At 33.1% G+C, this 27058-nt stretch overlaps 1 protein-coding gene across 1 annotated transcript; it reads left to right on the top strand.

Annotated features, from left to right (window-relative positions):
* Positions 1-506: 506 nt before the first annotated feature.
* Positions 507-27046, top strand: LOC108916976 (chondroitin sulfate proteoglycan 4). The gene is made up of 11 exons (XM_018723357.1): positions 507-698; positions 757-1063; positions 17101-17230; positions 17285-18505; positions 18567-20381; positions 20433-20675; positions 21219-21894; positions 21965-22120; positions 22632-23038; positions 23099-24632; positions 25423-27046. The coding sequence occupies exons 1-11, from the start codon at positions 629-631 to the stop codon at positions 25803-25805; spliced, it is 6942 nt and encodes a 2313-aa protein (XP_018578873.1). The 5' UTR covers positions 507-628; the 3' UTR covers positions 25806-27046.
* The last annotated feature ends 12 nt before the right edge of the window (positions 27047-27058 follow it).

The following is a 27058-nucleotide window of genomic DNA, read 5'->3' as shown; positions in this document are numbered from 1 at the left end:
TATATATATATATATATATATTGTACTTGACTACCCTTAAATGAGCATTTATTTTAAAGGTTAAATTTTTATTTCTAGCAAAGTTTAATTAGAAGCGCATTAAAGGAGATCAAATTTTCTTTGTTTTCAGTTTTGAAAATATTTGTGCCAATTGTTCAAAAGATAGGTAACACTAAAATGGAGGATAAAAGAAAGATAAATATTTGAATAAAATGTGGTCCAGTGTTATTTTTCCAACAAATTACCATAAATTACTTAAAATGTAGGTATTGTTTGTGTTTTGTATATTTATTGGAAGATAATAATGTATCCAAGATTTTAATTACGACTATAATATTGTCTTTATCTAACACATTGGAAAGCAAATCGTAAAAGCACGAAAGCTCGTTATCAGATGATGGACCTCCCATTTAGAAAACAGACAAGCTCTTGCCGAAGAAGAAGAAGAGCGGAGCTTACTTCGGTTTAGTTAGTTTAATCTTTCAGCTTTCAGGTCATCACAGTTTTCAGTTTCAGTTGCGTGTTGAAAATTTGATATGGTGGTGTACTGTCGCAGGAGGTGATCGTGTAATGTTGTTATTTTTAATGACATGTGCTAATGAAAACCTGATAAACATGACATAAAATAATGGAGTGCAAAGTATTTGTGTTGTATTCATTTTACTTATTATTAAAAGTATGTAGCTGCATAGACCAAGGTAAGATATTATTTATTTTTGATTACCTGTGATGTTAAGGGTAGTATTTTGGTTTTAGCATCATTTTATGGGAACAGTTTTATTTCGGTGCCGTTCAAAGAAGCCAGAAGTTCCACGGATATTCATTTTAAATTTAAAACTCATTTACTTGATGCTTTAATATTACTAGTAGCTGGTACTACAGATTATTGCATTGTTGAACTGGAGAATGGCAGAATTAAAGTTAATATCAATCTAGGAGCTGGTGAATCAGAATTATTGTCACCTAATAACCTGAAGCTGAACGATTTTAAATGGCATGAAGTCATCATTGCAAGAAGAGAGGCCAACCTATCCATGACTATTGATAAATCACATAAAGTACAGTAAGTCACGTTTTTTTCTTATATTAGTATCTTTTTAAAATCACAAATGTAGACATTAATTTAATTCATTTAATGCACAGATGATTGTACAAATTATCAATTGTCCTATAATACAATAGGAATTCTTCTTTTTTAAAATGTTTTATTGTTATTAGTGTTGTTTTAGTTATTTTTACATAATGATACTTAGTTGAAGATGTAAGTCACGAGTCAAGTAAAAGTACCTAAGTGAAAAAAAATTATATACATATTACCTGAATAATTGATGTCTACGTAGGTATTAATAAACAGTAGTACAATTTTCATATTTAATTTGTTAGAATGTTTTTATATGTACATATAATTTTATTAAAAAATCTTATTTTCTGGTTGTTCAATTTATTTAATACGTATTATTTTGAAATACATCTGCATTTTCATGACTTTTAGTTGCTTATGTTGAATTAAATATTTCATTTTATTCTAAATTTTAAACGGTCATTAAATTCGAATATTCTCGTATCTGTTTTTATAACTAAATACACTGAAATCCAAAAGACGCCTAAAGACGAGACATTGTATAGTAAATCTTACCAATCAAAAGGAATATTTATGTGTAATAAAATGGCTTTATTACAAACTATCTGGATCACAGAATGCAGTTTTATATTTGATGTACTAGGTAAACAGTCTATTTTTGGGCCAAGATTTGTAGCATCAGTACTACAGTGTAAGAAATCAGATAATTATACCATGAAATGTTAAACTAAAGGTCGTAAAATGAGTAATAATAAACGAATTTTAAATGTATATTCTTCCTTGAATGATGGGTTTATAGACAGTAAAATAAACTAGCTGCCGAGCTTGTTGCTTTATATATTTTCACCGAAATCATACATTTCATGTCATTGCTAAAAAGTAAATTTCTCATTTGCAACATTCGTTTTTATTGATGTCATGTAAAGCGGCTAAAATTATTTATGTATTATAATAAAGTAGGTTATAAAAAGAAATTGTTTCTTTTCTCATATTGTCGACGATCCGGTTAAAGGAATCCGTCGTTCAATATTGCAATTCTAGGACTGTGCGATTTGCCTCTAAACAAAAACCGGTAATGCTTTTTCTCACTTTCTGTGTCCCTTTGGATGATAAAATAAATATGTGCCTCCCATACTATCCATATTGTGCTGGGATATTCTTGAACACAAATACAAATTTATAATGCTGCCTGATCCCGGAAAGGCCTAAAAACATCTCGTCTATTTATATAATATAAATATGACAAATCAATTCCTTAAACTTCGCTACACTACTTTGTTTTCAACAAATTTACTAAATACTAAACTGATTTTATAATTTATAAAAAAATACTTTTTTAAAAGTGGCACTCATTTTGGGTGAAAGAATAATAAAAATTTATGCACCTAATTCATATTTTGAAAAAAAGCGTTTTGGGATTTCGTGTTATATAGCTTTTATACATGCATAATTTAATTATCAATATCATGTAAATTTCAGCTCGGCTGGTAAATCTGGTGAAAATTGGGTGTTTAGAGAGGATGTTGGTAGCTCCATTATTATACGTTATAATCAACTTTCAGCCTATGTCATTTTTACAATAAAGACTTGATAATGCATGGGTATACGATACGATTTTATCATGCATTATAACGCCATTCAGGAGAGGCGAAAAATGAGTAATTTAAAATTTTTCGTTTCCATAAATATGTATTGTCATTTATAGGTTTTTGCATTAATCATTTTTTTTATATGTATAATATATCATAGGTACATATTTTTTATAACAAGCGAAAAATATATTAGAAAAATACGTATATATTTCATTAATATAACACAATTGAGAAGTATTTTGATTACTTTTCATACACATACCTATAATTTATATTTTGTATTAATGCATTTAGTTACATTAATCACCCTGTGTACCCAATTTGCGTGGTATATAAATAAACAGTGATTTTATTACTGCTTTGGAAGCAAAAAGGCATGATCATTATTTTTAACTGCCACAAAGGCGTAGTTAGCTTTTTAGTTGCCAATTTTATACTGCTTACAATTTGTAAAATGATTATTCTCTGTTATTAATGTGATATAGAGGTTTGTTAGTATAAATAAATATACCAATATTATTTCATATTAATACAAATAAAATGTTTTTTTTTTAAATTCGCTCAAAACTTGTTTCACACTTTTTTGCTAAATTTGTTAGAGGTTTTTTTTTATTTATTAGATTATCTCTCAACCTCTTAAAACTAGATTCATTCTGTTGTCATCTTTCTGGAGTTTGTCATTCGTTAATTTAAAATCTGCCTGTTTAAATATAGCCACACCACCTGGTTCATATTTTCTGGGCTATATATATGCTGCTAAAATTTTCTTATATAGAACAACTTTTTAAGTAAATTAGATGCAAGTGCGCAAAATTACATTAAACACCAGCAAAACGAAATTGTCATGTCATTCACGCGTGTTTTCACGAATAATTATTTTATGTTTCCTTAATATAAGTACAAAGATAACTTTCATATTTACGGAATAATACTGTAAGAAAATATTAACATACGGATCTATAACAATTAATTTTGTTGGGATGCTGTACGTACTTTGTTCTTATATCTATTTAGTTCCAGTTTTTTTTACCTCTTGTAAGTTATTAACTGCCAGTTAGATATAATTAAAAACACTCCTCGTTTCATGTGTGTCTATTTGAGGACAGCAGACGGGTAGGCAATAATGTAATTTTGAAACGTCAAGCGAGAATCAAAGCATGGCAGTTGAACGCTGCTCTGAGAATATTCGTTTTCAGCTTCTACTAGAGTGTGTAATTTTCTAAACTAGAATTACTGCTATAAAATGAATAGAATATGATTTGAGAGCCATATTTGATATATGTGTGTATTGGTATTCGTAATAATATTTGGAGGTAATGATTTCTTTGCAAAATTTGTACTAAGTTCGTTTGAAGTCTGCAGATGTGAAGAATATGTGAGATTCATTTGCAATTAATTGTATTTTTGGAGAGTTTTCTTACAACAAATTGAATTAAGCTTAAGCGGGGCTAGAAAATTCATCTGAAACATATATTGGCAATTTATCTGTCTGGAATTTCTTTCAGAACTAAAAACTTCTGTTCTCAAGGCTCGTATATCAGACATATAGACAATGAAGGCGAGAAATGGTCCCGGTGATTTTTTCCCGAGTGTGTGAAAAGAAAGGCTAAATCATTTTCCATTGTGATTCGATTCCGTCCACTAACGGCGGCTCATTTAAAAATGATGGAGGGCTGAAGTGAAAACATGCCTGGTCAACGGAAAACACTAACCGGATTAAACAAAAAAGAAATCAAAAACACTGGGGAGCAGTGAAATAAAGCGTGAATGAGATCTATTCGATCTACCGGGCGTACATTTTTAACTTATCAATCTATTTCGCTTTTTAAAATAAAAATTAACTGCTACTAATCGATTTAAAATTGAGCTGTTGGTAAATTGCTAATTTTTAGGATCTAAATTACTGATTTTTAGAATTTCTTTATTACACTGAGAGAATTTTTTTGCTACAGGTAGCAATATATTCATTAAATAGGCGCCAACTCTCTCACTAATAGAACCTTCCCTTAAAGTTTGTGCACGTACTTAACTAACATCCTGTATTTTTTATAATATGCAAAGGACCCTTTTGTTTCGTTTCATACCTTACATTCGGTAACGGTGACAGTAAACACATCCACAAACCGTTTACTGCATTACCGTCTTACAAAATAAGTGAATATGCGTAATGACAATACTTTGAAAATGACCTGAGACGGCCTCTCCCATTGGGAGATCTGCTGTGCAGATTGCTAATGGGAAACGAAGATAATCGTTAAGAGTAGGTATAAGTCTTTCCGAAGTCAGTTTCACACAGATCACCGTTGCACATGTAAAAAAACGCCTGACAATGAAATTTAATGACTCATAGGCGTCCCTGAAAAAGTTTTCTGCTAAAGGTAAAAAATTATAATAATTTGTATATAATCTGTAGAAAATTTCTATTATATGTTCATTTGGCCAACAACATATTTTAATTATTTATGTCCTGAAACAATTTTATTATATTGATGGTAAATTTCGTTTTGTTCCGTTTCAAAAGGTCTCCAAAATGCCATGTTGTAATAATATTAGTAAACACAATATCTCTCTTATTTCTCCCTTTCGCAATTGTAATATCAATGATTAATAGAAGGTGCCTATAATAAATTAAAATTAAATGAATCACACCAAATCCCACATTGCTGCACTGCACTGCTGGGCAATTTGTCGACCACTTATCAGCGGCTGAGATCGTTTGCCCGCGCTCGCATTCTTCAACTGGGCGTATACATTTCTACCACCTCCACGTTTAGTTCGACCAGACCTGTATATGGGTATGGTTAAATAAATATGGGAACAAGTTTTTCAAATATTTCAATGCCGAGTTGCTGCGTCAGCGACCGAACCTGCTTCATCTGTCAACCTCTTGGTTCTTCAATTGATATCGGAAAGACTTGCTGGCACTGGCTAATATATTTAGATACAGCTTCAATGATGTATGTTGACTAGTGGTCGGCAACAGAAAATTAGTTGCTGCACGCAGTAGGTATTTGTACACAAGAAAAAAACATGTGCATAGAGTATTTCTATGTATCCACTGAGACAAAACTAGGATCTTGTGGGAGGAGTTTAGCTGCAGGACAATGGGAGTAAACATACAGGTATGCGGACTGAGACAAATTCTGGTTTATTCCAGAAAATTTTAAGTTAGACCTCAGTTACACCCTTGTAAAATATCCTAGCAAAGCGCCTCACTTGGATGATTTCTTTCAGTGTAGAAAGATTTTATAAATAGTACACTCTGCATATAGTGGAGCTTACATTAATTGAAGCAGTTTTAATATTTACTTGAATAGAGAAAATTACCAAAGATGAGGCATCCCGTACAGTGACAACATGAGATAGGGGAAGCGATAAACGTTCCTGGATTTAAATTTATATAATAATGGCTTCTGCTGTGCAATCGTTTAGAAAAAGAATTCCGCTCAACAATGCGGGCATCTTGAACATTCAGATTATTTATTTTCCGTGGTTTTTAATTCGTTAACTTTTTATCCAACTGGAATGTTGGTTAAAACAATTTAATGTTGTCTCTTGCACTATCATTACCGGGTAACACCAAATAGAAGGATTTAGAAAGTATGCATGGAGATTTTAAACATTCTATGAAAATTAAATATTTCTACACGTTAATCAGTATCAGTCGTAGATTGTAAAGTAATGATTTACAGATTTGTTGTCTGAAAGATTAAATATATTCTTTGTGACCCAAACAAAACTTTTCATACAATTTAAGATTTCAATTTTATTGTAAAAGCTTCAAGTTCGTTGGAACTTATAAGCTGGATATAATGATGTCTACGCTGTGAAACATATTTATCAACAGAAAAATACCTTTGTGTCCTAAACATGATCGTTATGGAAACGCGATTTTTTTAAAATAATGTTGAACACAGTAATTGCCTATAATGATGTAAATTATTAAATATTGTGTGTGCAGTCATTATTTTGCGTAATGATTAATTATTCTATGTATGTTATCATTTTACGATTGCATCGGAATATTTCATTAAATAAAATACATACATACCAAATATATATTTTACGTTTGACTTCATTCAGATTTTATACATATATTTCCATTAACGAGTCATACTGAACGTTGCATTTTGTATGCAGGATGTAAGTGTAACTTAAGTACTTAAAAACATTTAGTTGTGGCGGAGACTGAAAAGTAAGACACCGGTTCGTGTGAACTTAAAATAACCCAAGAAAAGTAACCCTATATATTTGCAGTTTGTAATATAATTAATGTTGAATGCTGAAGAAATACACCTAAAGCTATATTTTCTTTTGAAGTAGATGTTTGCAATATGTTTGACATTTTAAATTCCATATATGATATTCCAAATGCGATTTCAAAGTAAATAGAATAGTATGATCGCTGCTGTGCGCTGTGAGCTGAGCGGTTGCAGAAAAGTTGGGAAATGGGAATTTCCGGTACATGCAGTGCACTTCCTGTTCTAATAAACAAAGGTACGAGGAAATTGAATAGACAAAACAGCGTTATTCATTAATCGAGAGGAAGTTTTCTATTGTATTATTTTTAATTAAAATTTATTAGTGAACGAAGCACACTCGCGCTGGTCTTTATCTCGGTTCAATCCTGTTTCCACATGCAGCTGTCTTTTTACTTTTCTGTACTCTCGGGATGTGATGCCGACTACAATGAAGGCAGGTAGAATAAATTCGAATGCGATATTCATGGATCTACGAGGTATAAGTGCAATTAATTTCAAAATGCTTTACCTTGCGAGATAGATGCAGTCTATATTAAATGTGTATAACGAACTCTAGTATCACACGATCCGACAGAAATTTTTACTCTCCAGTAAATTCTGAGATAATTACATTGTTGTGAAACTTCTTTTTGTATCAACATCCTAGAACATAATACAACTTCAGAAATTTCAATCTTTATAAATTCAAATTCAATCTATTACTGATTCTGCTTCTGAAGATCTTTACAGATTACAACATTGTGAAATCAGAGAATGTTACTTGTTGCACACAAAACAAATGAAATGCGTTGTTAAACGTATAAAAATATCACACCCGTTTTTTGCCGCTGAAAATCTGTTTTCGGTCTCGGATGCGAAACAAAACAGCAGGCCATGACTTCCCAGTTCCAGAGGCTTCAAATGTCACCGAACTGACATTACAGATGGCGGATTCAAAAAGGAAGCGCTCATATATATGTAAAATGCAAACATCGCGATGGCCATAAAGTAAAACACTAACGGCCAGCTTATAAATGAAAAAGCTGAAAGCGTAAAATTGCTTTTAACTCCACGCGATGCTTATACAAATTCAGAGACAAATAGAAATGTCACCGTTACAACTGCACTTTTATGTGCATGGTGTCGTTCCGTTGTTTTCGCGATTAAATCGAATTAACAAAATACTGGCGTTGTTCCCTTCCGTTTTATCATTTCAGCAATTCACTCGGATGTAAAATTTTACTTGGCGGCGACGTCAACATGTTAATTATAGCGTTCGTTGACCCATTACCGGTTGAAAAGGGCTAATCCCAAAACAAAGTTTACATTTACATAACCGAGGTAAAGTTAAAAAAAAAGTAGGTGTTTGGATGCAACAAGAACAAGCAGAATGTTTAAACGGTTTCGTATGTCATCGCAGCACAGTTTTTATTTGGCATCGGTTTAGAAGACGAAACCCGATTGATTTTGGAAACCTCGACAACTTTTTGAATTGTGCAATATATAACGATAGTGTATTTTGCATTTTTTATTAGTCTTCTCATTAAGATTTTTTGTTAAGCAAAACTATTTTCATAAAAACAAGGCCGCAAGGCATTAACTTTTTTTGTAGGGGGCAAAATACACAATAATCTTTAACAATGTAATATTTATGTCAGCAAATGGAATATCGATGGTTTCAAAGCTGCGTTTAAATTGAAAAGGGCCAATTAACCGTTTCTGAGTATACTTACCGTTTATAAAAAGTTTAAATTTCAATCCCCACCGCCACATAACAACCGACAAAAAAAAAATGCAACATGAATATTCATTTTCATTAATCATTTTTTTTTATGTTAATAGAACGTTCCGTTTCGTCGCCCTCCTGTTCGAGATTTAACTCCCTGTTTTACCAGCACCCCTTATCCGTCTCGAAATATGCGTCCCTATTAATAACTTCTACATAGGCCTGTTTTCGGCTTTTTATTAATCGATTAGGTATAGGAATAATAAAGATTACATTATTAAAAACCACCTGAGATTTAGTTTGCTTTCATACAGGCCACATTCGAAACACAAGTTAATCCGATAATCAGTGGTTTTAGATAATCCTGTCAGGACGGGATTAAGATTTTTGAAGCCCCCAACAAAGTAAATTTTAATATTTAATAATTATGCATTTATTTATTTATACTAGTTATTTGACCAACAGGGAAACAGCGGTTGTAAGTCAAAGGTTATAATTAAATCAGTAGTATGGAAAACATAGAAAACATAAAATATACATAATAAAAAATATAATTATATATCTAAAATTTACACACACTGGCGCGGCAAATACTATTAACATTTTAATCATAAATAATAATATTTCTAAAAGCAGAATATAAAACAAAACAACAAAAGCAGACCTGAGTCTGAGGACCATCCAAGAAGGGTATGCGACTGAATGTATTAAAATTTCCCTAAATAATAAAATTATAATTACAAATGTATTGTTAAAAAAGATAAACTGTGGAAAAACTTTTATTATTTTTTTAATCGTGTTATTAAAATATTGATAACAGACGACGTTAACAAATTGTGGTGTTTTGAGTAAGTTATAAAACTTTGTTGAGGAAACTTTGCTCAGTTAAAACGGAGGCTAAGATTTTTAGTCTGCACTGCAGTATAAGGGTTTCGTTTAACTGTAAAGTTCCGAAAATGCGGGACAAAACCTTTGTAATCTGTATCGAGGGGCGTACACAACTGGCTATTAAAGCCAGCTTTGAACTTGTATGTAGGTATATACCTAGGCGTCCAGTATGTAAATTTCGTAATTAAGGATGGTCATTTTACCTAAACGCACCGAAAGTGGCGTAGATAATTATGTAAGTAATCCGAGTTTCTGCTTATTTGGGCAAATCTCTTCCTTTTATATTTCGATGGATGGCAACGAATAAAGGAGTTTTTATAGTCCTCTGTATTTTTTTTTCAGTTCATTATACAGGGTAGGCCCAAATTGCCTCCCGATGTTTTCAGGACAGGCAGTACTTAAAAAAATAAAGGGTACTATTTTATAAAAAATTAGTACAGGGAGGTGGTAGATTTTATATTATTTGCGACGTCTTAAAAGTCTTTCAAAATATCTTCCTCATATTTTAAACGTAAATTCGTAGAAATGTTTATTCTCTTACTTTTTTATGTACTTGCGCCTTAGAAAATCGGGAGATAATTTAGGTCACACTTTATCATTTACTATTAACATTAACTATTAAACAAATAAGTTTAAATTGGTTTAAAATTTCTTGTATGACTTTAAAACTTTAAGTTTCATAAGTAGTTTGTAATGCACCCAAAGTATACAGACCAAAAATAAGTGTTTTAGTTAAATGTAGGGAAGAAAACTAAAATAGCTCCTACTTTCTAATAACTGTGTAGTTTACCCTTGCTCAGACAGGGGTGTTAATTTTCAGTTCGAACATTTATTTTAATCTAATTCCGTTCAAAGTATCTTAAGGATAGTTCTGCTCGGTATGTTTAAAGTAAACTTTTACGATATTGAAACTTTAAAATTGTGTATCAAAATCAAGCATTGATAAATATGTTTCTCGAATCGTAAAGATTAAATAATTGTGTTATTTGTTTTTTTTCATGAAGTGTAATGGTTTGGACCCACCAACAAGATATTGTTTATTTTGTGGAGCTTCCGATTTCCCTGTGGCAAGTGTGGTTGTTAGTCGTGCAACAAAATATGAGATTCAACGCAATCCTAATTAAATTTACAGTTTTGATCAATAATACAGTATAATTAGTAAATCACATTTCGTATCTAATGACACCCATCTATCAGCTATTTTCCTATAATTTCCAAACCGCTGTCAGACGTAATTTGCATTTACACGTTGCAAGTACGTACCTGTATAAATAATTGAAGTGGCTTTTGTGCCGAATTTAGTAACGCCGTTTGGAGTTTCAGTTATTTAATGCATATTACGTTGTTTTCATAATCACGTGTTGGTAAAAAAACAAGGCTCATGGGTTTGATATATTCCCACATTTGTTTACAGCCGGATAGTATTTCACTTGATGCAAACAAAAAATAACCACCCGGATGGAACATTTTATCGAGAAAAAAATATCTGGATGTGGTGCTCATTCTTGAGTTAAATTATAATTATTTTTCAGTATTTTTATGACACCATTTCATTTTTGTTTTCTAATAAAGCATCATGTTTGAAAGTATGTTTATTGTGCACAAATTGTATTTTTACACAATTTCGTTATGGCTGTATGGATGAATATTTTATAAATGCCATGTAAAACTAGAGGTGGCAGAAGTATCGAATTGTCCAATATCATAAACTTGACGCAAACAACTTATGAATAAAAAATATTTTATATAAATTGACAAAGCAATTTATCAAATTCAGTAAACAGTGGCTTTATTCCCGCATATCTTTTAAAGTCGAAAAGGTTAAAAGGTATTAATTTTTTATGTACTTTTGTGAAACCTCCAAACATTTTTATTTCTCAATAATTCTTTTACGATGTAAACATTATAGTAGCTGATTGGTGTGGAAATTACGAATTAAATTAATATCATAATTTCTACCCATCCAAAATATTGTGGTTTTCCCTGAAGCAAAATACCAAGAATATTTGAATTTTCGTATATAATTCTCTCCTCCTATCAGACATTTTAAATCATTTCTAATATTTCCCGCTATGTTGATGTTTCTTAATCTCCCAGGGGTAAAAATGAGTCTCCCCCACACTCGATTCCACAGAAATATTTTCTCTGCCTAATGGCAAAGAAAATATTTCTATATTTTGCGGAGTTCCCGATTAATTCATATTAGATATTTTCATTTATCTTAATGATATTTGTACAGTTAAAGCACTTTTAAGAATATGGAAACATAGAATGGTAATTTTTTAGTACATACAAATGAGGTTGTGTTTGTTTATATATTCTGAGGATGTTCCCAACAGGAGAAATTGGGATTGCTCCAAATAATTATCCGTTTACAGTGTGACTCATCTAAGTAGTTATATTTAAAGTTCTCAATAAATAACCTCGGTTTCTCACACACTTTATTTAATGATGCAGGCAGTGGCGCGTTGTTCATCGGACAAAACGGGCATTTTTTGTCACCTACACCAATAACGGCTCGACCTAACCTTTATGTTTTATAAAATGAAGAATAGAATAACGATTTTCGATTACAATCTGCTATTTCTATTTTATGAATGCATCGGAAGTAAAAAAGTACTCAGATGAATTTAGGAGGGTTGAAAAGTTTTACCCAAATAAAAATTTTCAAAATTTGGCGGAAAATTGCATAAAAAATAAAAAATATATAGAACAGCGATGTACTGATGTTTTTGAAAATTCTCTTCGATTTAGAGCTCAAATCGTTAATTGTTTCTAAAAATTATTTTCAGATGTACGGAGCAGTGCATAAGAACACGGTAGTGAATTAATTATTTTTACCAATAGACCTTTTTAGTAGTGACGTCACATACCCCAAGTAATAGGCAACCCATAGTGCACATTGTCATGAAGAATTTCCCAATATTTTTACTAGACCGATTTTCGACTTTATGTACCAGGGACATAAGTGCCAAAAAAATGGCTTCTTTGTCATGACCTTAAATATCGCGATATTCTGGCAATATTAGAAATATTTAAGAAGTTTCAAACTAATAGAATTATAGAATTTATATATTTAAATTTGTAGAAAAATATTGACTTTTATAGTAATTAACAAATTAAAATTATATCAACGTTGCTGAGCAAGCGCATTAAAGATAATTTCACGTAAACGAAGTAGCCTCGCAACATGATATCGTTCAAGAAAGGTTTGGCTATGGTTAAGATTACGTCTATAATAAACCAATTGAAGAAACACAGTACAACACCAAGAAATACAATAAAAATACTTAGTAGAACTAGAAAATGTCAAGATTAAACAAAATAAGAGAAAATGCGCTAATGATGACAACGATAACATATCAACAAGATCTCAACTGCGTATGAGGCTATTCTTTCCAAGCATGAGCTGGGCTAATGTTAAATTTTTAGCACATTAGTGTATCTTTTTTAAGAAACACGTGTTGGTTGTTCTTAAATACTTGTAAAAATAAACTAATTGTTGTTGTTAGTGTTGTTCATTTTTATAGTATCTATGTAAGTAGTACACAAGGGTCAGATTCGGTTTGTACAATTTCAACTATGACAATTTGTTGCGGGTTGCCTAAATATGTGACGTCGCACTAAAATAGTATTTGATTGTATTGTATAGTATTGATATTGATTGACTAACTTTCGAATAACTACAGAAACGTCTTAATAAAACGCGAAATAAATAAAATACTGTATTAATTGTAAGATGTAAAACTGGCATAGATCTGGAGTGGTTGGCTGTTGGCTCGCCTGTATCTTTCACATTCTCTATTATTTTAGCCCTAAATAGTAACACTTGCAATTTGTTACACATTTTAATTTCCCGCAAAATTCATATAATGTTTTATATGATTTGGTAAAGCAACCGAATCCAGAACCATTTATACCACTATACGCAAAATTTTATGATAAATTCAGATATATATTTTTTTAACCGCAACACTTTCATATATCGCCTTGTATATTTTAAAACGCACTCCTCGATCAACGGTTTGACCCCTGACGGTTGAGTTACTGTAAATTATGGTGCGCCACTGACCGCTGGATACACGCTTTGCGGAAAACAATTATGAAGAAACTGCTCACTTTTTAAATTTAATTTAAAATGATATATTTACGTTTAACCTGACGGAATAAATAATACGTATATTTGCCAATACTATTTTAGACAGTTACACTAGCCTTCTGGCGCCAGTGACAAAGAACCAGCCAAAACACTAAAGAAACACATCTACTCAAAATTATAATTAATAAACGTTTTTGATTTATCTTTTTATTTAGCGCATTTGAAAAAAATAACACTAACAGATGTTAGGAACCAGTTGTTTGGTGTAGTAGTATGCTAAGGAAAAAAAAAAGAAAAACTGACCCCCTACATAAGGTTACACCCTGTATGTTTCATAAGTGATTTAACTTTTAATATTAATGTATCTACTTTTTATGTCTGTGCACCTGCTGCGTATCTTGCTAAGATTGACGAAACAATGTGAATTAATCACGTGGATTAATAATTAATTTATAATTGTCTGTTCACATTGAACTTAAGTGTACTGTTTCATATATGGAGTAGTAAACGACGACTATAAATGTTGCCTCTCCGAGAACGGAACTGTATCCAGCGGACATTAATAATTTATGCGATCCAAAGCTGGATTTATAACGCCGTAGGGGTGGCACGGGGTCAACCGAGAATTCAGGTCACCCTGTATATAACCCACAGCTGTTCGTGGCGTTTAAAATTTAGGAGTTACGGCGGTAACGACAAGAGTTTTTGTTTTACGTGCGATTTTCCACCCGCCTTGCAAAACGTTTTTATTTCTCCCTTGATAAATTTTTAATGCGTCGTTTAACTATAAAGTCCACGTTTTTTCGCCAACTCTTCGGGGCGCGAACGGTTCGGCCGTCGAAAACGTTTTAATTAAAATAAATCGACACTATACATATAAAACAGATACCTAAGTAGGGTACTGGTGCTCCTCTTGGGATAGAAGCAATGGCAATTTAACAGCAACCTTGTTTTCGGTTTATTCGTTGCTCCACTGAAAGCTTCGCTAATATGCAAAAGGAATCAGCGCTGAATTAAAAGAATTCTGTAATTCGTAAAAAGTGTTGTTTTGGCGCGTTGCAGGGTTTATCTCAGGCAAGTTTTATTTTGTCGAAATAAATCAGTTGTAATACAAGAGAATGTTATGATGAAATGAGACCAAGCACCTAATAAGGTTCATATTTTCGGTTCAAATTATCTTTAATTAGATCGATTAATTTGTAAATAATAATTAGCCGAATTTAAGCGAAAAATGTGGTGGCAAAATCAAATTGTCTCAAAGCACAGTTTGCGAGATTTGTAGTGATCTTTGTAGTTGTAGTTGTTCAAATTTTTTTTTTTCATTTATCATTTTTTTCGATATTTAACATTTTTTGATGACAAAAAAATATGTATTTTTACGAAAAGAAAAACATTTTCTATTTAAAAATGAAATTTTTAGCTATTTTAATCATTCGAATCACAATGAAAAATCGCCGTGGTTTGAAGTGTTTGAACTCTTGAGGGTTTCTTTGGGATACTTCGAGGTTAAAAAAAGCGGAAAATATCCTCAGTTTATACATTATTTGTAGTTATCTTAAGTTCAACAAAAATCCTTAAATACGCAAATTTTTACCTTTGTTTTTAATCAACTTGCACCGAAAATATTGTTTTTATCAAAAAACGATAAGGACGTCTCATAGGGGTTGAAGTATTCAAAACCCTGTTTAAATTTTCTGTACGAATATTAATTCCCGAATTATGAAAGTCAAAAAGTTATTTTTGCTTTAAACGACGATTGCCAAAAAAATTTATTGAAGGAAAGAAAGCAAAAATTTTGAATTTTTTTTTCCATTGGATTTCTTATGATTTCTTAAATATGGTCAACGATAGAAAATATTTATTTCAAATCCTGAAACTAGAAACTTCCAAGTTTGAATTTGCTTTTCTTTTGATTGGCTATGACCATTTTTCGCCAAGTTACAGCCGTTTGAAAATCACCTAAAAATTTAGGATTTTTTTATCCTTTAATTTTTGTTATCTAGTGTATATCAAAAATAAAAAAAAGCATTTAATTGGAGAACAGTGTCAAATTAACTTATTTATTTAAAATGAGGCAAATGCAAATTTGAGTTTCGTTGATTCATTGAGAATTTAAGTGTATGTATTAAAAGTTATATATATTTGAGAGCCTTTTTGAAATTTGTGAAAAAGCATGTTATTTTCAAATTATTCGTTTTATTATTAATTTTAATGAAATTTAATATAAAACTGTGTTAAAATTTGAGATGGTAGATTATTGGCCTTTGTATAAAACGGATTGCAGTGTTTTACTACATAGTAGAAAACAACGATTTTCTTTCTAAATTTCATAGAAGATCTCCCCAGCTTCCAGTGTCTCACATCATATCTTTGCGCATACACCACCCAGCTAATATTATGCAATAACTTCTAGTTTAATCCTTCTCCGTCGGCGAGAATATTTGACTACACGAGCAGAATTTTTACAAGATGCGTAGGTGGTCCTGTATTTCCTCCCTTATCATTGTTTTCGGACTACAAAAGGGTGAGACAGGGAAGTGCAAACGCCCTGTTTAGCATTTGTAAGGGTCGACACTTTATTGTCACTTCCGTGCAAGCGGAATCGCGACGACACTACGTTTCCAGTAATTAAGGGTTTTTAATTAACAGCACGCAAATTAATTTTTATTAAACGCAATTAGGTCAGAACATAAGGATATTGTTTCATCAATATTACAATTAATTAACCTTTTGTATGCCAACTACTTCGCGTTATTAATGTTTTTTTACTGTGTTAAACGTGACTACATGAAAGCTTTATTGTTTGCTAAAGGCATAAATATAGAATGGATATTAAAAGAGAAATTTTATTAAACTGTCTCTTACTTTTTTATATTTATACAAAAAGTCCGGGAGAGTTATTATACATTTTTGTAAGGGACATATTATTTTCCAATGGATTCTAAAAATAACCATATTTTCAGGTATATATGTGATTACAAAGAAGTCTTTGAAGTAAATAACTTATTTAACTTATTACTTGTTATAAAAAATTTATTCGGGATATATATTTAAAAATGTTCCCTTCTAAATATACACGAAAACCTTGGATTTTTATGTCCAAAGATGTAATAATCTGCGGTGCCTTAAAGCCACTGCAATTTTCTACATAATTAGTGAAAAAAAATGACTATAAAACTCTAATATTGACTAAAGAGGAAAATGTGGAGAGCTAAAGTAAACAGAAATTTAAATATCAATTGCCTTGTAGGTCTTCTCCTACATTGTACCAAATGATTAAAAAGTTCGGGAAAATTTTCTCATTTTCTAATATTGACTTTAATCGAAATATACCCCTTTAATCATATTTGAACTATTCGTTTAGCACGCTGATGCGGCTACATCATATTAATTTGATTCGATTCTATCCTTAAAAGCAAATAGATGTTTTATTTTTTGATTTTACACTTTCACCAATAATTTTTTATTTCCAGAAAGCATCTTCCAGGAAAATTTTTTGAATTAAATATCCACTATGGACTGTTCGTTGGTGACAACAAAAACAAAAATAATACAGATATATTTTTCGGTCACGTAGATAAATTTAGAGGGTGTCTGTCAGGGGTAAGTCTATATATTCATTACCAATATGAATCTGCTATAGCTCCAATGTTGTAGTTGCGATATAACGATATAATGGTACTGGAACAAGCGAGACATCGACAGTCACAATCTACTGTCCAAGGAATAACTTGGAACTGTGCGGCTGAATTTGAGGCAACCGTAGACCACCCTATCAGTTTCGTCGAAGACGACGCATACATGATCATCCCACAAAAACAGCATTACAAAGAATTCAAGATACATTTTGAAGTAAGAACCATAACGAGAGACGGAATATTATTTTACAACCCAGGCCATAAGTTGAAGCCAGATTTTTTTCTGATAGAGCTGAACAATTACTCGGTCCGGATCGTAGTGAAGGTGGGGGAGAAAATATTGAAACTGCTGAGTAAAAATACGAAAATTTCTGATGGGGAGTGGCACAAAGTATTCTTCAGACTGTCCACTTCGTCGATAGAGCTTAGCATTGACGAAAAAGTCGTAAGTGAAAAAAATATCCATGGGCACCTGTTCCAGCTAAGCGACAGCTCATATTTAGGTGGCTTAGAGATTAGCAAAAGGTTCCGTGCAACTCAAAAAGGTTGTAGTAAATCTTGTGATAGTAGCTTTAAAGGTTGTATTCGACACCTTTACGTATTAGACGCCAAAAAAGGACTTCCAGATGCAAATGTAACTGAGGGCCTCTTGCCAGGATGTATGTGGCAATATCCTTGCTTACAAAATCCTTGTAAAGACAACGGAATTTGTATCCAACAAGGTTTGGATTCGTTTCAGTGTCAATGCCAGGAAGATCTTTGCGTAAATGTTAATTACACCGAGCGTTATAAAGTGTTTTCCAAGAGTAGCTTAGCTACGGAATTGGAGTTGTTAGCAGTTGGACCACTGGATGTTTTAGAGGGACAAAGCGAAATTATAACAACGAGGAATCTCCACATGATCCTCGATTATCAAAAATATGGTATCAAAGATTCAGGTATCAACTTTTTCATCGTTGAAGGCCCTGAACATGGAAGTATAACTATTGACATTTGGCCCCACGGGAATTCCTTTTCATTACATGACGTCGCGAGGGATAAGGTGCATTATGTTCATGATGGAACTGAAAGTAGTCACGATAGTATGGTTTTGGAAGTTGAATTTTCAACAGCTGACACTTTTACATTGCCTGTGTACTTGCAAGGAAAATTTCGTTTTAGTTTATCAGCTAACGTTATACCAACAAATGATGCTCCTGTTTTGGATATCAGTGATTCAACCGTTTTTCGTACAGTACAGGTAAGGTTTTACTTTGCACATTTGTGTTTAAATGCTGTTGTATTGTATATATTTATTTTAGGGAACGAAAAAGTTTATATCACCAGAGGTATTTAAAGCGGTTGATCCAGATAATGCCCCGTCAGAGCTAATTTATTCAGTTTTAAAGTCGGAAAGTGGTTTCTTTGAGAATGTTAAGAAGCCAGGCGTCAAAATAACGTATTTTACCCAAGAAGACGTTGAAAAAGGAAAAATCGTATTCTTCGACCAAAGTTCCGGTTCAAACACGTCGTACATATCCCTTCAAGTTTCTGATGGTATAGAGATTAGTCCAGTTTACCAATTACGAGTATCTATTTCTCCGCAATATTGGAGACTGGAACGAAATACAGGCCTAATAGTTTTGCATCAAACTTCATCGATAATAACGCCTTATAATTTAAGTTTTACATCGAATGTAGCCATTCCAGATTACTCAGCGCAATTCACGATCGTGAAGAAGCCTCAGTATGGGGTCATAGAAGTAGAAAAAAATGTGAATTCTTGGGAAGCATCGGATAGTTTTACTAGCGGTGACCTGAAACAACATCGTGTGAGGTACAGACATGTTAATTCGAAGCCAGATTTCGACGAATTTCAGTTCAGAACGTTGGATAAATCCCAATTATATACATTTAGGCTAACATTCGCAAAGTGTACTTTATACAAATTGAACAGCAAAACCATGAAATTACACGAATACTGGGAAATGCCGATATCTACAAAGTACTTGTCGTTCGAAACGAAACCCATGAAAACGCTTACATCGATAACCTACGTTATATCTAAACCTCCTGAGTATGGTTTCCTGTTTTCTTCTGTTTCCAAGTACAGGCTAAGATCCTGTGATACGTTTACTCAGGAAGATATTGTTTCGCAAAATATTAAGTATAGACTGTACCAAAAGGCTTACTCAGATGTGGAAGATTATTTTTCCTTCGTTGTTCTATCACCGGGTTGCAATAACGTCTCTTCAGATTTGACAATAACCTATTCCCCTCCCATGGAAGACAAGTTGAAAGTAACCGTAAATTTAAAACCACTCCACGTCGAAGAAGGGTCTTCTGCTCTTATCAACCCATCCCACTTATACTTAGAAGCAGATTTTGTATCGGATTTATTATATAATTTAACGAGTAAAGTAAAACATGGTATTCTGCAAGTTAAAAAGGGCGATATTGTCAAAAATGATACGAGTTACTTCACTGCAACTGAACTGAAAAACAACTTGCTTCACTACCTTCACGATGGGTCTGAAACTCTAACAGATTCATTTAAGTTTATCGCTTTATCAACGAACGAAGAAAATTTCCAATACGTTGGACAGTTTAATATAAATATTCGTCTGAAGAACGATAACAGCCCGGTAAGGGCGGTTGATAAAGTCTTCCACATCGTAGTAGGTGGTGAGAGACTTTTAACAGGAAAAGATTTAAAATACACAGATGAAGATCTAGGAACGCCAACTTCGATGATAGTGTATACCTGCCGTGAATCTCCCAACGGACATTTCTACTACATCAACAGTCCCAGCACGAAAATCACAGAATTTACTCAGGAAGACTTAGACGAAAGCAGGATCATTTTCAAGCATAAAGGACCCGAGTACGGTAAAGTAAGATTGTGGGTGACTGATGGACAGTTCCACGTAAACGGAATTTTGGAGATACAAGCTTCGGCACCGTTCATTCACGTTGATATGAATAAAAAAATTATAGTAGAGCAAGGAAAAATCGTTGTAATTACGAGTGAACACCTTTCGTATTCTACAAATGTGTACGCTTTTGATAAAGATGTGGTTTACGAAGTGACCAGTCCGCCTACTTTTGGGAAAGTGGTTTCTTCAAAGACGCTGAAAGTGAGTAATTAAATTAAAAAATCGCGCGCTTTGTAATAAATTCGGTTTTAGGTAATTAAGAATTTTACCCACGAAGATATAAGCAGGGGTCTAATAAGCTATCTCAATGAACAGCTTGCTGGTAATGCCGATGAGATTGGGATTAGAATTCGCTGCAAAGATGCTATTAATGTTGCCCAGTTAGGTGTTTGGATGTTACCATCGAACTATTGGGACCCTTTAGACATCAAGAGTTTGAAAAAGCTGTCTGTTGAGGAATCGACGAGTGCTTTAATCACGAAAAAGATATTAGAGGTAAATAATACAGTGTGTCCGGAAATTCATGCAACAAAATTTGGTCATAGATTCTTAAGACAAATTTATTTTTGACAACTGGCCCCCTCTTTCAGAGTTACAGCCCCCTGAAATCTGCCCCAAAGAAGTCTTTTTTATATCACAAAACCATGTTGTACGAGAATCACTAAATTTGGTACACAGGGGTTTTATGACATGTGGAATCTCACAGTGCTATGCTTTTTGGCGAGAAATCCCCTTATGACACTTTTTTGTGAGCCCCCTTGTCTTTGGAACCAGAAAAATTTGGTCGAAAATTTGATTTTTTTTTAAAATTATTAGTTTGCTAGAAAGCCATTGAATTTGGAAACTTTTTTGTCTCTTGATATTTGTTTCATCCTAAGGGGGCTCCCCTAAATTTGTCTTAAGAATCTGTGACCAAATTGCATGAATTTCGGGACACCCTGTATATTTGGAAGCTTCACTTTATGTGCATACTTTTGCACACCTTGTGTATTATAATTATATTATAATTAATATAAATTATAATAATATTATTTTTAGATTTCTCAAATTAACGTACCACCATCAGCGATTACCTACCACATTGGAGAAATGCCCGAATACGGGTATTTAACTATTTTGTCCGACGGGAAAAACGGCAACGAACAAGTCAATGTGGTGTCTTTCACTCAAAACTTAATAAACGAGAACAAAGTTTTATATATCCAATCGGGGACGAATCAGACTAGGGACAGAATAGTATTTAACGTTACAAATGGAATAGTGTGGAGAAAAAACGTTCATTTGGATATAGAAATTATACCAGAAAGACTTTACTTAGGCAGCAACAACTTGGTGGTCAACGAAGGTGGCGTCGCCGTCTTAACAACAGCTCATCTATTTGTACTTACAGAGTATTACAAATCAAAAGTCACTTTGTACACTATTACAGATAATGTGAAACATGGTTGCATTCAAGTTCACAAAAGGTGCATCAAATCCAAAGCATTTTCTTTAAAAGAATTGCAGGCGGGTGTGGTGCAGTACGCTCATGATGGTACCGAAAATTTGGAAGACCAAGTAACGGTAGTAGGAGAAACTAGCCAGAAAAAAAGTTTCCCAATTATCTTGAAGATCACCATTCTTCCAGTTAATGATCAGAAGCCTAGGCTGGTGAATAATACGGGTCTTATTATGTGGGAAGGCAGTGTTGCAGTTATAACAAATGAAATGCTGGGTAAGTAGTAACAACGCCTTTGGTTCGGCTCTTGACCTTAAATAAGTAACGAATTAACGTTAATTTTTAGCTGCTGTTGATGACGATAGGCCTAAAGATACCTTGAAGTATCAGGTGCAAAGTTGTTGGTGGGGTAGTGTTTCCTTAATATCTGACGTGACAACTTCCCTTAACTATTTCACTCAGGAATTGCTGGACAAAAGGATGGTGGTTTTTCGACATCAAAGTAAGTAGATATAAATTAATGCAAAGGGTCAAAAGAATTTCCGAAATTTTTCCGTGATTTTTGACAGACTGTATTTAGGTGAAAAATTTTCACCTAAACACCTTGACCCTTTAATTTTTTGCATTAGTGTAAATTCGTTACGTTTAGCACGTTTAGCGCGAGCCTGGAACTAAGTTTGTTGCTTTTTTAAATTAAAAAAAAGTGATTTTCTCCGTCGGTGAAAAATTTCGAAACATCGGTGATTTTGTGGGTCTTAGCGGTACTCGTGACATTTGCGGAATCTTGCCAGAAATCTTGGAAAGATCGGTGAAAAGTTGAGCTCTATGTGGTTGATGTTCCTATTCTGCGGCGGGAACTGAAATATATACTACTCAAAACATAGGCAAATAAGTGAATTTGTAGCTCCCTAAGTAATTGTTTTCCACAATATCATTAGTTAAAAGCTACATATGTTTTATTTAGTATTACCATTTTGACAACTTTTTACTTATGTTTTGAAAAATTTTTCCAGATGGTTCTGAAGCGAGATTCAAGTTTAATATAAGTGATGGTTTACATACAACCAAGGATTATATTTTTCACATTAAAACGAAGCCAGTACAGTTAAAATTAGTAAGCAAACCCCTGCACATCTTTCCACTACAAAGAAAATATCTTACATCTAATCACTTGCTTACTACGGTGTCCGATTTTAATAGAAAAATTCATTACGAAGTCATCGTGCCTCCAATTTTGGGTAGACTGATGATGGAATCAGAGAAAATGGGAATCTTCAAGGTAGTGTCTAGTTTCAGTCAAGATGATCTGAATAATACGAAAGTTTTCTATGAGCACACTCATCAATTTTCTGATCTGTATGCTAACGATTCGTTTATGTTTAATGTTAGGGCCCATCTAGCTCCAAAATTAGTAAATCAGGTATGCTACATTCTTTGGTATGTATTACTGATCATTTTACTAATTGTTTTATGTTTGTAGATTTTGAAAATTGACATATCTGTATCTTCTGGAGGATTGGATGCATATGTTAGCATTCCAAAGATATCTGTAGATGAAGGTGGTGAAACTAGCATCCCTTTAAACCTTTCTGGAGTGATATCATTTTTGGAGAATCATGCAGGGCTTCGTTCTCCTATAATACACGCTTCAGCCATGACACCACTTCACGGCCAGGTGTTTCTGCAGCATAATAAAAATTTAACGACTTTCACGCAAAAACAATTGGAATCAGGTCAAGTTTATTATGAACACGATAACTCGGATTCTTTAGGAGATAACATACATTTCTCGCTGTATCTTATACCTGGTTATGTTACTTTGTGTAATGTTACCGTTCCAATAATCGTAAATCCTGTAAATGACCAACCTTTTAAGCTGGTCACTCCAGCCCCGAGCCTAGAAGTTGTGCAAGGGGAAAACCATACAATAACAAGGCATGAATTAGCTACGGAAGACCCAGATACTCCTCCGTCGAAACTTAAATATGATATAATCTCCGAGCCTACTAAAGGCAAGTTGATTTTATTACCGGATGGTGTGCCTGTTACATATTTTACACAGGCAGATATCGATGAAAACAGGCTTGTCTACATCCATGATGGTACCTCGCTGAAGGATTCCTTCCATTTCCGTATATGGGATGAGCGATTTAGACCACAATTTAAACTTTTCAACATTATAGTGATTCCGATAAATATTACCATTTTACCTGGGCTACCGGTGTATTTAGACCAAGGATCTGATGTCGTTTTATTATCAGAGAAACAGTTCTTCATCGATACGAATGCCGATAAAAACAAAGTTCAGTTCACCGTGAAACGTCCTCCAAAACATGGAGTTTTACATAAAGATAATCACGCAAATTCCTTCTATAAGAACAAGCCTATGACGTCATTTACTTATGCGGACTTAACGAGTGAAAAAATCATGTACTTGCAAATGGATATGACAACGGCTAACGATAGTTTTCACGTGTATGGTGAGATATCAGCAGGCAATACATCTTTTGGAAGTGACATGGAAGTTGTTATTAAAGTACAGCCGTTTATGCAGATTTATAATTTTACCATAAAAGCAGGCGAAACTTCTAGATTAACGTTGAACGCTATAGACGCTACGCCTTTGGCTAAGTTAACAAACAGTAACCCTAACTATACTATCATAAGCTTGCCGAAATACGGGCAGGTGAGGAAAATAATCCGAAGTTCGGGTGAAAAACGAAATGCCCTCGACAAAGTTGTTAATACTTTCACTCACGAAGAAGTACAAAGCGGTTTGATTTACTTAGCGATTAAGGATATAGAGGTGCCATGGGATGGTATTCAGGATAAATTGGTTTTTATGCTGGCGACAAGTATTTTTCAACCCGCCGTCGGTGAACTGAAAATTAATATTAAATCTTCTTTGGATAACGATGTCTCTTCGACTTTACCAGGACCTAGCGATCCCGCAAGTCATGAAGGTGGAAGACATCTCGCCAGTCCAAACATTACAAGAGATTACTTGCTAATAGGTATGTCACTTTTCAGTTATTATTACTTTATTTTAGAGATGGGCACTTTTCGGAAAAGTGTGTTATGGACATGTCGATGAAATGTCCGGACATGTCGGGGAAAAGTACTTTTGACCTTGAATCTAATAAGGCACCTATGAGTGACGTCATGTTTTCACAGGTCACTGCTTGAGGGTACACAAAGCAAAATATTACTTTTATTCTAATGAATACCTATGTGTCGATATATTTTACTTATTACCTACCTTTAGACTTTTTTATAAACTGGTTTCTAATTTTCCCCGGACAGCCAATACAATTATTTAAATGTTTTTCCATCCTACTGGAATTCTTAAAAATTGTTTTTGAGCAGAAGTTACATTTATAATGATTTTTACTCAATTCAGAAAAATATAACAAAACTGTTGATTTTGGCGTCATACTTCATTTATAAACTATTTGTGTATTAAATATTAAATTAAGAATCAACTGATTACTATTTACTACTCGTTAATTATGCCAAAAATAATAAAATATGAACATATAAAAGAGGTTATATTTTTAAAATGTCAATTTCAGTACTTTCAGTTAAACAATTACCAAAAAAATGGCTAAATGTCTTTAATTTTACATGTACCAACCTCAAAAATTTTTTTCAGGAATTATCAATGCAACAAATAATTCCGCGCATGCGCATACAACTTCAATCTTGAAAGGTGTCCTCAGGACATGTCCACTTTTCACAACATGTCCAGCTGACATGTCCGCGGCACATCTCTACTTTATTTTAGCACGAAAAAATCTATTTCAGTGAGTATGGCTGCTGGAGTAGTCGTCCTAGGCATCGCTGTAATAATCGTTATCAAGTGCCGTTCCTTGGATGCACAAATGAATAAAGAGGAGCAATGTACGCAACCCATTCCTTTACCCCGTCCACCCGATAGGCTGCTGTCGTCGTCGCCACCGTTGAAATCATCACATATCGATGGTTTCACCACTCCTATGTCTACAGCACTGCCCCAATGCAAGGTCACGCCCTTAAATAGGGGCGAATTAGAGTCACCCTCACCGCACGCATGCTACCCTTACGGAGTCGACGAACAACCGGACGACTGGAGCAGCATAGATGCGTCAGATCTACCGTCTTGTCCTAGCAAAAGTATTATGCTACGTAGAAATCAGTATTGGGTTTGAATGGACTGTTTTATAATACTCACAATTATCACTGAGGTGCCAAAGCCAAAGATCTCATTTTTTTTTTAAGAATTCCAACTAAAGTCAGCACTTTTCTGAATGTAGCCCGCATGTTGTTACCTTATTCTTCAAGTAAATAATATCAAAATGTAAATAGAATTTATATGTATATTTTCAGTATTTTTAAAATTTAGTTTTTATATATTGCTGGAAGCAGGTGTTTAAGAAAGTTTTTAACAAGTCGTGTTTTCTCAGTTAATTATTTTGAATTAGCAAGTTTGAAACTTCTCATCCATAATACTTATGAAAAACCTTAAATAATCGTCCACATTAGATTTGGTTAATATATACTTTACAGCTAATCTTCAATGTTTCGCACTAAATCTGTTATTTTCGAACAAAACTTTACAATACTTCACTAGGAACGTTACCTAAGCATGTTAAGTTTGTGAAGACATGAGTAGCCTGCTAACGTAGGTCTCCATTTTTTGACAATATTGTTCTGGGTGATTTATGAAAAGCATGACACTAGCAGTTCTCTTATCGAGATTACAGTACGACTTTAGGTGGTAGTTGCCTTCAGAGACCACCTTGAAAAAAATATTTCCAAACAAAATCAAAATACTCCTTACTAGTCATTCAATAACTAAACCAAAAAGTAACCTAGAGAAAGTACATACATTTTTATTCAAACCGTTTTATAAAATGTATGTATCTATGTGAATTTTATATATTTTCTTTTAAATTTTTTAAATATAGATAATTTTTATACCAGTTAGTTTAGTGTCCTTCGTAGGTTAAAATTACTTTCCGAGGCAAACAAATTCCGCAGATACGTAATTGGCTATGACCAAATTATTTGAAATTAAACATTTATTTTTCTATTAAAGTTTACTCAGTCAGAATCGAGTCGTATGTGTTAAGCAGCTAAATTACACTTTTTCATAGTTTTTTAATGCTTACAACATTGTCAAATAAATTATTTTTGACGCTATTACATGAATAGGTTGTGATAAATATGTTTTAATATTGTTGACTATTTGGCTGATTAACACGATTTTATGTGAAAGTTGGGTAGGTAAAGTAAAATCAAAGACGGGTCATGCCACCTTAGAACTGTAATTTTAACCTGATGTTGATTTTTTATATATTCTAAGCTAGAGAGAATATCGTACATTATTATAAGCACAAGGTGTTATATGTTTATCATGTTTGTTTTAAAATAAATAAACATCTTTTTACGATGAATTTTA

This window comes from Anoplophora glabripennis, unplaced genomic scaffold (genome assembly GCF_000390285.2).
Source record: "Anoplophora glabripennis isolate ALB-LARVAE unplaced genomic scaffold, Agla_2.0 scaffold2, whole genome shotgun sequence".
Classification (NCBI taxonomy): domain Eukaryota; kingdom Metazoa; phylum Arthropoda; class Insecta; order Coleoptera; family Cerambycidae; genus Anoplophora; species Anoplophora glabripennis.
The sequence above is the reverse complement of the archived record's forward strand: the minus strand, read 5'-3'. Positions and strand labels throughout refer to the sequence as shown.